At 43.9% G+C, this 13247-nt stretch overlaps 1 protein-coding gene across 1 annotated transcript in view; it reads right to left on the reverse strand.

Moving 5' to 3' along the window:
* Positions 1-1758: 1758 nt before the first annotated feature.
* The window catches only part of LOC103346478 (leucine-rich repeat-containing protein 37A2), a 31017-nt gene continuing 19528 nt past the window's right edge, over positions 1759-13247 (reverse strand). The window contains 4 exon segments of the mRNA XM_089317029.1: positions 1759-3350; positions 3655-4499; positions 4502-5419; positions 6834-6952. Of these exon segments, the coding sequence (XP_089173155.1) occupies positions 3147-3350; positions 3655-4499; positions 4502-5419; positions 6834-6952 (2086 nt within the window). The 3' untranslated portion in view covers positions 1759-3146.

Here is a 13247-nt window from a genome sequence, read left to right on the forward strand (position 1 = left end):
TGAAGATTTTTCTATGTCTTCTCTTCCTCTTCCTCTATGAGAGTAAATCTGTTTTGTAAGGAAAAGCAATCATTATTCACCATAATGATTCTATCTCCAAATCGTTTACCTTCCCTTTCTTTCTCTAAAAGCCTTGCCTGCCCAATAAGATAGCTTTTTTGAGGACAGGAATTCTGTCTTGTTAATAGTTCTCACTCTTCCACAGTCCTTGGTCTTGAATGCCTCTGGGACTTAATACATTCTATTGACAGCCAGTCATCAGTGAGTCCTCTTAAAAGTGGAATGGGAGTGCAGCATCATGCATTTAATCTATACTAATTTGGGAACATGGAAGTTGTAGTCCTTAAACAAAATTTAAAAAATCTGGAAGAAAAAAAAGTGGAGTAGTAGGAAACACCCTTAACCTGCTGAAAGTATGGACCAGAAACCTAAACAATGGTGTTTTAAAGGCAAGAACAGGAGTAGGATACTTATTAGACTGCTACTAGTCATCATTGTTGAAAAGGCTGAAATTAGTGCAATAAGAAAAATAAATGGGGTATAATTACTGCAAAGGAAGAGACAAAACTGTCATCATTTGCATAGGAGATGGTGGACAACCTAAAAAAAAAAGCCCAAGATAATCAGCTGACATTTTGTTGGACGTAACGTTTGGGTCTGGGGAGGTGACTAGGTGCTGAGTCAGGAGAGTAGTACAGTGAATCTCCTGTTTGTTGTGCACCACCAGTGACTAGAGGGAAAATGGAGTACAGAGCCCTTCTTTAATAGCAATAGAAAGTAATAAACTATCTTGGAATAAACTCAACGAAAGTTGTGTAAGATTTATGTGATGAGGATGCTCTTCTGAAGTCCATAAAATGTCATGTTTCTAGGGTATCATAAAGATGTCAGTTCTCAAATTAATCTACAAATTCAAGGCAACTTAACTCAAACCCCAAGAAAACTTTTTACAAAATCTGACCAGCTGCCATCTTTTAGGAAAAAATAGATGAGAAAAACTACTAAATTTATGAAAAAGATTAGAGAGCAGGAGCTTGCCCTACACTAAAACTATGTAGTGTTAGGGTGGGCACTACCCATGCTGGTCTCTTTCTCATCTCTATGCTGTGATCACTTACTTCTTGTGGCTAGACATGTCTTTTAAAAAACTTTCATTACCTCCACTTTGACTATGACCTTGTCTAAACAAGATAAGAATCGGAGAACTCAGAGGGCTTCCATAGCCTTGGAAACTCATGACTGGAGCATAGGGAGATTACTGATGCCATAGACAGGAGTGTCAATTGGTAAAGTCAACAACAGGAGTCACTGTGCACTTACTCCTCATGTAGGATCTCTGTCCTTAATGTGCTGTGCATTGAGATTTAATGCTATAACGAGTACTCAAACAATATATTTCACTGTGTGTTTCTATAGGGGTGCAAACTGTTGAAATCTTTACTTAATGCATACTAAACTGATCCTCTGTAAAAAAAACAAAAAAAAAGAAATTATCAACTCCCAACTTGACTCTCACTGGGATTAAACATGACAATAGGTCTGATCTGATTTCATCATCATTTTAAAAAATCATGTATTATTTTTCACTTTATGTTTCTTTGTGGGAGCAAACTGTTGAAATCCTTACTTAATGTATACTAAGCTGATCTTCTGTATATTAAGATAATCAAAAATGAATCTTGATGTGAATGGAAGGGGAGAGGGAGTGTGAGATGGGAGGGTGCAGGTGGGAGGGACGGTATGGGGGGGAAACAATTGTAATCCATAAATCGTACTTTGGAAATTTATATTCATTAAATAAAAGTTAAAAAAAAACTTTCATTGAAGATAGACAGATTTCATGTATACAGATTCAGGAACATAGTGATACTTTCCACCTTACCCTCCCTCCTGCCCACACTCCCATCCCTTATTCTTCCCCCCTCTCCTATTTCCATTCTTATTTTATGAAGATCTATTTTCAGTTAACATTATACTCATAAGATTAACCCTATACTAAGTAAAATGTTCAACAACTAGTATGAAGAAAAAAATTCACTGTTCTTCAACAGTTCACACAAAGGCTATTTAAAATCGTCACATCTCAGGGATTTTTCAAGATGGTGGCATAGGGAGGCAGCTTGCTGCTCTAGTCTAGGGGTGGATAGTTAAAAAAAAGTGGAAGGAGTGCAATCTCAGGGAAGGTTTAGGGAGAAAATGGTAGAGGAAACTCCATGCAAATTGGATGGACGCTGCGGACCTATGTGGAGGGTGTGGACTTGCACAGTTTGAGACCCCAGCAGCTGAGAGCCTCAGCACCAGCTTTGGAATGAGGCAAGACCATACTGCAGCAGCTCAAGCCACTGGCAATAAAGCTGTGGGAAAAGCCTGGCATGGGTCTGGCTTGGAGCTCTGTGGGGGATGATGTACCTGCCAACCTAGAGCAAAAAAAAGTGGGGGAGTTCACGTTTCTCTCTCCCGACCTCAGGCACTGGAATGCTGTAACTAGCCAAGAGAGGGCAGGCACCATTTTGGAGATACATAACAGCTGCTCCAGCTAGTCACCGTGAACCCAGCAACCAACCTAGAGGAGATGCTGGACTCTGGGAGAATTGACAGGGGGCTGGGTGCTTGTGACTGTGGGAGCCTTGTGTGGTGGGACTGTGAAAACACTGGGCTGTGTGGGAGGGTGCAGGCAAGCTCCAGGGAGGGAACACATCTTAGAGCAGCTTGATGCAGGAGTCAGCTGCAGTGCATCAGCTGAACTCATTTAGACAAAGTCTTAGACATTGGAGCAGTAGGATGCTACGTAGATCTAATGACTCTGTAAGATAATACTTTTGTCTTTCGGCTGCGTGCTTTCTCCCAAGGGCAGAGACAGTTCCTTGAGGGTGGAGAGTATATAATCTCATCATTTCAGCAATGAGGAAAGAAATCAGTGGTAGAAGAGAGTACATCAAATCCCTGACACAATTTTGGAGAACTTCTGCCACTTTACTCTGGCCTTCTTACACTTAACCTCTCCAAATGTCCAGTCCCTTGTTATCTCGGTTCCAGTTGCACAGATTTCCCACGAGTGGGGTTCCTTTAAAAAATCTGTGGAATGTGCTTTTCAAGGGAAAGAGTAAAGCGCATCTCAGTCTTGGTGACTAAAGAGGAAGGTCAGCTCATGGTACGTGGAAAGTGGCTTTGATGTACAGTCTGTGGATTCCGAATCTATTACAAAGGAAGGATGCACTCTGGCAACCTGAATGAGTCGTCCTTACCTCAATGAGACAGAAGATGATAACCAGCATCATGACCACTGCCATCACAGATATTGCCACGATGAGCTTGTTGTGATAGCCGTGTTCTTGAGCTCCTTTTGCGAGCTAAGAAAGAGCACAGTTTAAAAAGACAGAATAAAGAGCTGGAAAATATGGATGCTAAATATTCAGAACCCCGTTCTTCAGGTGAGTCGTGTAAAAGATCTTAAAAGACCATACAAAATCTGCTGTATTATATATAATCTTGGTATTACTCATTTTCTCTACAGTGTGTTAGGTCTGCCTCCTAACAAAGTGTCACCGTCTTGGCAAAAGTTACATTACCGAGACAAGATCTGGACTGGGAGCCCCTGGTCTTCCCGCTTGGGGTCTCCTAAGGGATGGGAAAGTGCAGATCTCCTGTCCTCACCTTACTCGACTCCTGCTCTTTCTGTCCACTCGGGGCTTCTGTACTCTCATTGATATAGGTCTCGGTCCTCCACTGCTCTGTGTCCCATTCTTCCTTGGCTATCTTTTCTTCCTGCTGCTCACTGAGGAGCTTCATCAGGATGCCTGTTTTGGAGATGAGCTTGGCACAGGGCAGTTGCACCTGGGCCTCAGAGCAGTCCATTTTCAGAGTGCGGATGACGTGAGAAATGAGCCTTCTCACGTCAGTGTTGGGGATGAGGGACTGTAGCTGCTGATTCAGCTGAATTTCAAACTGTTCTCCCTGGGACAGCATCACGGGGTAGGTGAAGCCTACGGGCATGGTGGGGGCTTCAGTGCCCTCGCTGGGGTATTCCCACTGTGTTTCCTTGGTTTGGTCCACAGTCGGCATTAGGTCGAACTCGATCCCAGCAGAATCTGTAGCTGAAGGATCTGTGTGCATTTTGTCGCCAGGGAGCGTTTCTTCATGTGCAGTGGTGTTTTCTGGCAAAATGTTTTCTTCAAAAACACGCCCTCCGGAATGGTTTTCCTCCCTAGTGTCTTCTATAGAAGGTTCTCTCAGAGGAGGACTCCCCTGAGAATGCAGGCCTCCAGGGGATGAGAAAGCCTCTCCGGAGGGGGAGTTTATGAGACTCCGCAGTGCAGGGAACGGAGGCCTCTTCCCAGCCATCTGCCTGTTGAGGGAATTTTTCCTTCTGAACTTCCGACTCAGTTTGGCCTTGGGGGTTCGGAGGACCAGGTGAGAGCGAGTTTTGTGAAAGCGGTAATTTTGTCTGGAATGCGAGATTGGTTTCCCTGCCGCCTTATTTTTGGCTCTAGCATTGGCATTTCTAAGACAAAAATGGTGTAGGTTAAGTCTTTTCCTTTGTTGTTGATCTCAGAGAGAGATTTTGCAGGGGAGGTAGAAGGCCTGCCCAGGATGTGCTTCTTCAGGAAAGAGGGGGCTGCAGCCTCACGTTCCTTTGTGAGCAAGGGCTCCGTGTGCAAGGAGTTTCCGGCCACCTGCCTGGGCCTCTGAGCCACTTGAAGCTCCTTCAGCTCCCTGGAGCCTGCTCTCCCAAGCCTTCTTCCCCCAATGCTCTCCGCAAAGGGCCAGGTGCCCCATCTCCTCCCGAGGCTCTTCCTCATCTCCTGGAGGTGCCTTTTCCGTAAGCCCTTTGGCCCCTTGATGACTTTTTTCACTCTCTGCAGCCTGTACCCCACACTTGGCATGGTTGCCAGGCTGTTCTCCTGTGACGGGGCAGTTTCTGATTTCTTTTGGAGGATTTGAGGGTTAAATTGATGACCTAACAGGATAGGCTGCATAAGCATGGCCTTTTCTTCCTTCTTAACCTCATTGATTTTTTCTTGAATTTCTTCATCTAACAAATTCTGTAGAAAATAGAGCTTTCTCAACTTATTTCTGTAAGGATGAGAGGGCCTTCTTATGTGGGTTTTCACATAGCTCAGGGACTTATCTCTATCTTGCACATTTGAAAAAAGTAGTGTAATGAATGGTAATAATGTTGATTCTACATTTTGTAGATTTTCCTCTGAGAAATAAGGCAATATGTAATTCAGTGCACTAATAACATCACTTTCATCGTTGAAGTCCCGCTGTTCACTCATGTGGCTTGGGAAGTCCACGCTGTTTCTCTCTGATACTGGGTTCTCTGGCTCAATAGTCAGCTGCTTGCTGGTGTTGTTCTTCCGGGCTTGCAGTATCTTCATGAATGTCCCCTTTGGGTTCCCTATAGATGCTTCTTCAACTGTCAAAAAAAGAAGAGACTGCTTTTTGGTACGGAAGACTGATGGGACAGCTTTATGTCAGTCCACAGCCCTACACTCTGATCAATTAAATTAGGAGTCAAATCCAATATTTGGGGTACCATTGAGACTTTAGAGAGAAAAGTAAAACCAAACTCAAACCTATGAAATGGCAACAAAAAAGGAGAAAAAGATATTTTTGAGAGTGGCATTCAGAAGAGTTCGCAGTGTTAAAAAGCAGTAACTATGATCAGTATTATTTCATTGGTTTCCAATGACCAACCACTCCAGGCTTAGAATAAGGCTGGAAGACAAATGGCCCCACCCAGCTGCCCCTTCTGTGGCTCTGCCCCTGCTTCTCAGCCACATCATTCCACAGTCCTGCCTCATGCTGAGGGAGCACAAGGCTTCCTCCCTCCCTCCCTCCCTCCCTCCCTGTGGCCCTGTGTTCTTGCTGCCATCACAGGTGTCCATGGCAAGAGATAGGCATGTAAGGGGAGTGAGGGCAGAGGTGGTCAAGCCAAGGGGCCTTGCTCCTCACCTCAGTGTGTTCTTTCCCACCCTTGTAAAGGGAGATTAACAATGCTTGTCCTTCTCATCTCTTGAGATGAAGGGAATAATATAATTGGTAGGAAACTGCTCTGAAAGGTGAGCAACACTGTGTAGATGGGTATACAGTTATCACTGTGCTAATGCCTCAGATCCCTGACTGAGATCCGAATTCAAGCTGTCTAAGGAAGAAAGCGGTCACATTTTGAAAGTCATGACGTCAGTAGTAATAACCCTCATCTACAGAAAGATACTTAAAAGTACCCAAGTGTTCTGTGGATAGAAAAGTGTGAGACTCAGAGCAGGTTCAGAATTGGACAGTCTACAGGAATGGAGGAGCCTTCCAACTGCATCAGAGGAGCCAGGCAGCCATTTCTGGTTATGGGACCAGAAACTCCCAGGCTCCCAATAAAACAGCATCACTTGTACTCTTTTCTACAAGTGCAAAAACAAACAACCGCAGTGAGCAGTGTAGACCTGTTCTATAAGACAGAGGGCCCTTGAGGCCCAACACATAGGAAACCAGTTTATAGACTGTGTGCAAATGAGTTATCATTGAAAAGCAAAGCACCCAAGAGCACAGAACACCACGTGTGTGGTTCCCAACATTACTTCCTTCCCCTTCCATCTCTTTTTCATGATCCTTAGTGCATTTGTAAGTTACATTATTAAATTACATAGTGGTGATTGGGAACCTGACTTTCAGCAAGGGAGCAGTGTAGCAATTTAGGGAGTTTAAATCTGAATGAATGAATAAAAATTCAGCAATTAATTACATTGTTACTTTAAACTTGACCCTAAAATTTTAAAATAAGAAATTTAAAACAAATAAAAATTAAAAAAGATCCTCAGGAAGTTCCGACTCACGGCAATGTGTCGTATTTGGCAGGCATTCATTGTCACAGTGAAGCTTGATGGTGTTGCAGACAACCTCGATAGTATGTTTAAATTGGCAGAGGCAGCAGGCCATATGGCTAGGTAAGATCCTATGAATAGAGACAGAGAATTAAGTTACCTGTAAAGGGGTTCCTTGGGTGGGTCAAACAGGTGAGCCAAGGTGCCAGCAAAGGAGTTCTTGAGGTATGTGGCCAGGACATTTGGGTAGGAGCCTGGTGGCCAATTGTTGGTCTTGAATATGAGAATAAAGGAAGGAGGGAGAGGTGGCCCAAGGAGGCATAGGCATGGAAGTGGGTGTGGTGTATCCAAAATAAAGTCAACAGGGTGAGCATTGGGCACCATGGATCTGTCATTTGACTCAGGGGTGTCTCCTTCCAGTTCACAAGTCTCACTGTGGGTTGGGAGTGCACAGGAGGACTTCCCCCAACCTCTGGAGTCCCCTTCTCCATCCCTGTTGGAAGTGTTCACTATTAGAAACTACTCTGGTCCCAGAAAAACGACTGACTGCAGTAATTGTTGGAAAAGATGTGGAGAAAAAGGAACACTTGCTCACTGATGGGTGAGTGAAAGTAATTTGAGCAGGCAGGTGTTTAGCCCAGCCATGAAGATGCTGCTTGGGACAAGCACATCCCCTTCTGGAGTGCCTGGCTCCATTTCTGATCCCTGTTTCCTGCCAGGGAGTGCCCTGGGATGTGTCAGGTGGTGCTTCCCTAAATACCCAGAAATGGAAAGACTGCAACTTATGGTAGGTGTGTGTTTTTAAGAAACTGTCAGTCTATTTTTATTATATATATTTTTAATTTATCATTTCAAAAGTTTCTGTGGAAGGAAGAGAGAGAAACACACACAAACACACACATCTTTTCTTTTTTTTTTCTTTTTGACAGGCAGAGTGGACAGTGAGAGACAGAGACAGAGAGAAAGGTCTTCCTTTTGCCATTGGTTCACCCTCCAATGGCCGCTGCAGCCGGCGCGCTGTGGCCGGCACATCGTGCTCATCCAAAGCCAGAAGCCAGGTGCTTTTCCTGGTCTCCCATGCAGGTGCAGGGCCCAAGGACTTGGGCCATCCTCCACTGCACTCCCAGGCCATAGCAGAGAGCTGGCCTGGAAGAGGGGCAACGGGACAGAATCTGGTGTCCCGACCGGGACTAGAATCCAGTGTGCTGGCACAGCAAGTCGGAGGATTAGCCTATTGAGCCACGGTGCTGGCCACATCTTTTCATTAGGTAGTTTACTCCCCAAATGTCTGCGACATCCAGGGCTGCGCCAGTCCAAAGCCAGGAGCTCAGAAACTAGTTTGGTTTTCCATGTGAGGAGCAAGAACTCAAGTCCTTGGGGCATCACCCACTGCCTTCCAGGGTGCACGTTAGCAGGAAGCTGGGGTGGAGCAGAGCCGGGACTTGGATCCAGGCATTCTGATGTGGGATTGGAGTATCCCAGGTAGTGGCTTAACGGCTGCACCAAACGCCTGCCTCATAAACAGTTTAATTTTTATTTGTTTTATTTTTTAAAGCTTTTATGTAATGAATGCCAATTTCATAGGTACAACTTTAGGAATATAGTGTTTTCCCCCATACCTGCCCTCCCACCCCCACTCCCATCCTACCTCCTACTCCCTCTCCCATCCCATTCTTCATTAAGATTCACTTTTGATTGACTTTATATACAAAAGAGCAACTCTATACTAAGTAAAGATTTCAACACTTTGCACCAACCCCCCGCCCCACAACATAAAAAGTACTGTTTGAGAACAAGTTTTGCAGTTAATTCTCATAGTACAACTCATTAAGGACAGAGTTCCTACATGGGGCGTAAGTGCAAACAGCTTCATTTCTAATACCCCCAAACTGGAACAACCTAAGTGTTCACAAATAGGTGAATAGATAAACTATGGTAGGTTCATATAATGAAATGCTATTCAGCAATAAAAGGAAATTAACTCTTGGTACACACAACAACAAGAGTGTCTTAGTCATGTTGAATCATGTTGAGTGACAAAAACTGGTTAGAAAACAGTGCATACTGTTTGTGGTTCCATTTCTATAAACGTGTAGAACATGCATAATAGCCCATAGTAACAGTAAGAAGGTCAAGGTTACATGGAAATTGGATTGCGGAGCGCAAGGAGGGATGGAAGGGAAGAATGATAAAAAGATAAAAGCACAAGTTGAGGTGGCGGGTATTTTGCTGTGGTCATGGCCTATGGTATATACATCTATCCACATAGGTGGTCCACTGTGTCTATTATTTCTTCATCTCTGGAACTACTATGAAACTGCTCAGAGGAAAGAAGGAAGGGAGGAAGCAAGAGAGAGGAGGAGGAAGGGGGAGGGGTGGGAGTGAGGGAGCAGAGGAGGGAAGGAAGGCTAATAATTGAGTCCACATGAGAAGTATGCTGCTTGTGATACCCACATCCTGTATGGCAGTGCCTGGGTTCTCGGTGTACTTTTTGTACTATTCTTTACTTTTCTTGGGGGATTGAATTATTTTTAAAAAGATTTATTTATTTATGTTATTATTTATTATTATTTTTCACTCTCCAAATGGCCACAAAAGCCGAGTGGAGTAGCTGGGATTCAAACTGACATTCCAATATGGAGTGCTGGCATCACAAGTGGTGACTTACCTTGCTGTGCCACAAAGCCTGTCCCTAGTAGGTTTGAGTATTTTTAAAATAAAATTGGCAAAAATGCTAACAAAGCTAGTTGGTTATCTTATTAAGAATTATTGGAGGCTGTTCAGGGAGATAAAAACAGCCTGTTTAATAGGAGTGAGTCCTCAAGATTATACTTAAGCAGTATAATTTAGTGATTAGGAATACAGATTCCATCACCAGATTAGGTGCACATCTTAGCTCTGCTAATAATATGATCTTGGGCAAATGGCTTAGACTCTGTTTCTCAACCACCTCATTCTGATAGCACCTACCTCTAATGAGATGTGAGGACCAAATGAATCAGCACTTGAGGTGTGCCTGACACATGTGAGTGTGCAACACAGTTAGACACTGTAGTTATTCACTTGCAAACCACTACCTGCACAGTACTGATGCTCTCCCACCTTGGGTTGTTTGGGGGCCTTCTCTGAGGCAAAAGGATGACTTTATTAGGAAAACAGAACCTGTGTTTCATGGAAACACGAAGGCTGTGGGTTGGGGGCACAATGTATAGAGTTTAGATTAACACTGGATACACTTAGTGGGCCAGGCTCTTTCTAACCAATAGAATAACCAATGGTTGAGTTGTTACAGATGACTAATGTTACTTCTTTGGGTCCAGGGAAAGCTTCATATAGAAAGAATGCACTCAGAACGCTAAGCTAGTGTTTTACTAGACTTCAATTCTAACAGGAAATTTTTGTTGAGTCCTTTCTACCCCTAACTTTGTATTTTGAAAATTTTCAAGCCTACAAAAATATCCGAAAGATTGGTGTCATGAGTTTACATGTTCTCTCACTTAGATTCAACTGTTGCTAACATTTTGCCACATTCACTTTCCACGTGTGTGTCTCTATGCACTTCTTGGACAAACCATTTGAGAATGAGCTGTAGATACGATGACCTTTTCTTGCTAAACCTGAAGTCTGCATCTCCTAAGAACAAAGGCATTCTCCTGCATATCCACAACACTGTTATCACCCAGTCAGCTTTAATATTAACATCACCGTCTATTGTGGTCCACATGCAGGTGCTCTCAGTTGTCCCAAACATGTCTTGGCTACTTTTAAATCAGGCATTGCATTTTATTTTCATGGCTCTTTAATTTTCTTCAGTTTAGAACTGTTCCTTTTTTGCAGTGTTTCATGGCATTGGGATTTTTGAGGCATTCAAATCAGTTGTTTTACAGCATGTACCTCAATTTGTATTTCTAAGACCAATACTGAATATAATCACCAGGGAACATTTATTTTTTTGAGTGGCTAAGATTTTTTTTTTAAAGTTTTATTTATTTGAAAGGCAGAGTGATGGTTGGGTGGAGGAGAGAAAGGAGAGAGAGAGAGAATGAGTGGAGGGAGAGGGAGAGGGAGAGAGAGAGAATATGAATGATATAAATGAATGTGAATAAATCTTCCAGCCACTGGTTCATGCCCCAAATGGCCACCACAGCTGGGGTTGGGCTGGGTTGAAGTCAGGAGCCAGGAGCCAGGAACCAGGAACTATATTCAGGTCTCTCCTGGGTGGCAGGGGGCAAGCACTTTGGTCATCCTGTGCTGCTTTCCCAGGTTCATTAGCAAGGAGCTGGATGGGAAGTGGAGCAGCTGGGACTTGAACTGGCACTCCCATATGGGATGCCAGCATCACAGACAACTTCACCTTATGCCACAACACCAGCCCCACTAGGGACCATTTCTGGCAGGAACACTGCATCTTGCATAGAGAATGTTGTAGTTTTGCTGCTTACTAAAATGGATGCACTAGGGATGATGTCAGTGATAAAATATTTATTTTTTAGAAGATTTTTATTTATTTGAGAGGTAGAGTTACAAACACAGAAAGGGAGAGACAGACAAAGGTCTTCCATCTTAAGCTGGTTCACGTCCCAAATGGCCTCAATGGCCAGAGCTGGGCCAATCTGAAGCCAGGAGCCAGGAGCTTCTTCCGGGTCTCCCATGCAGGTGCAGAGGCTCAAGCACTTAGGTCATCTACTGCTTTCCCAGGCCATAGCAGAGAGATGGATCAGAAAAGGAGAAGCCAGGACTGGATCCGGTGCCCATATGGGATGCTGGCACCGCAGGTGGAGACAGCCCACTATACCACAGCGCTGGGCCCCAAATCATTAATTTTAAAAATATTGGCAAATCTGGGACAGCACCATGGTGCAGTAGGTTAGTCCTTCACCTGCAGCGCCTGCATCTCATATAGGCGCTGGTTCTAGTGCCAGCTGCTCTGCTTTTGATCTAGCTCTCTGCCATGGCCTGGGAAAGCAGTGGAAGATGGCCCCAGTCCTTGGGCCCCTGCACCCATGTGAGAGACTGGGAAGAAGCACCTGGCTCCTGGTTTCGATCAGTGCAGCTCCAGCCATTGTGGCCATTTGGGTAGTGAACCATCGGAAGGCTTTTCTCTCTGTGTCTCTCTCTCACTGTCTATAACTCTTATCTGTCAAATAAATAAATAAAATTTTAAAAAATATTGGAAAATCTTTTGAAATTGCTAATGACCTGAGGTATAACTTATTCTTACTAGATAATATTTAAGTATTAAAGACCATTGCACATTAATATGCAATAAAGGGGCCAGCGCTGTGCTGTAGCAGGTTAAGCCTTCACCTGCAGTGTCAGCATCCCTTATAGGCACTGGTTCAAGTCCCAGCTGCTCCACTTCTGGTCCAGCTCTCTGCTAATGCACTTGGGAAAGCAGCAGAGGATGGCCCAAGTGCTTGGGCTCCTGCTCCCACATGATTCAGAATAAGCTCCGACTCCTGACTTTGGCCTGGCCAAGCCCTGGCTGTTGTGGTCTTTTGAGCTAGGAACCAGCAGATGGAAGATCTTTCTCTCTATATATATTTCTGTCTTTCTTTTTTTTCTTTTTTTAACTTTTATTTAATGAATATAAATTTCCAAAGTACAGCTTATGGATTACAATGGCTTCCCCCCCATAACTTCCCTCCCACCCGCAACCCTCCCCTTTCCCTCTCCCTCCCCCCTTCCATTCACATCAAGATTCATTTTCAATTCTCTTTATATACAGAAGATCAGTTTAGCATATATTAAGTAAAGATTTCAACAGTTTGCACCCACATAGAAACATACCAGGGGATTCCAATTCAATCCCATCAAGGTGGCTTGTACCAATGCCATCTCACTAGTCCTGGTGATCAATTTCTGTTCAAATTGATCATAATGATAGGACTAATAGCCAAAGGGAGCACATAAACAAGACTAGTGTCTGCAAATACTAGCTGATAGAATAAAAAAGGGAGAGAACGATCCAGCATGGGAAGCGAGATACACAGCAGACCCATAGAACGGCAGATGTCCTAAACAGCACTCTGGCCTCAGAATCAGCCCTTAAGGCATGCAGATCTGGCTGAAAAGCCCATGAGAGTATTTTAGGCATGGAAAGCCAAAACACTCTGGCAAAAAAAAAAAAAAAAACCCTACATGTATTTCTGCCTTTCGAATAAATAAGTAAGTCTTTAAGAATGCATTAAGGACCATTGCCTATGAGTCATGACACAAATGAGCTGGCCTGCTTTGTCTAAACTCCTGAGGACTTCCAATAATGAACTCCAGTGTAACAATTGCTTTCAGGTTTTTATAGCCTTGGTTGCACATGGCTCCAGAAAATGCTAGCACTTTTCCTGTCCACTGATGGTCAAGTATGAAAAAAGCAGCTAGAACACCACAGCCTTGGCTAACTGAGAAAGCTTGTTGATGATGAGAGCT

The sequence above is a fragment of the Oryctolagus cuniculus genome, chromosome 17, assembly GCF_051225735.1.
Source record: "Oryctolagus cuniculus isolate XC-2025 breed Fujian yellow rabbit chromosome 17, ASM5122573v1, whole genome shotgun sequence".
NCBI classification, from domain to species: domain Eukaryota; kingdom Metazoa; phylum Chordata; class Mammalia; order Lagomorpha; family Leporidae; genus Oryctolagus; species Oryctolagus cuniculus.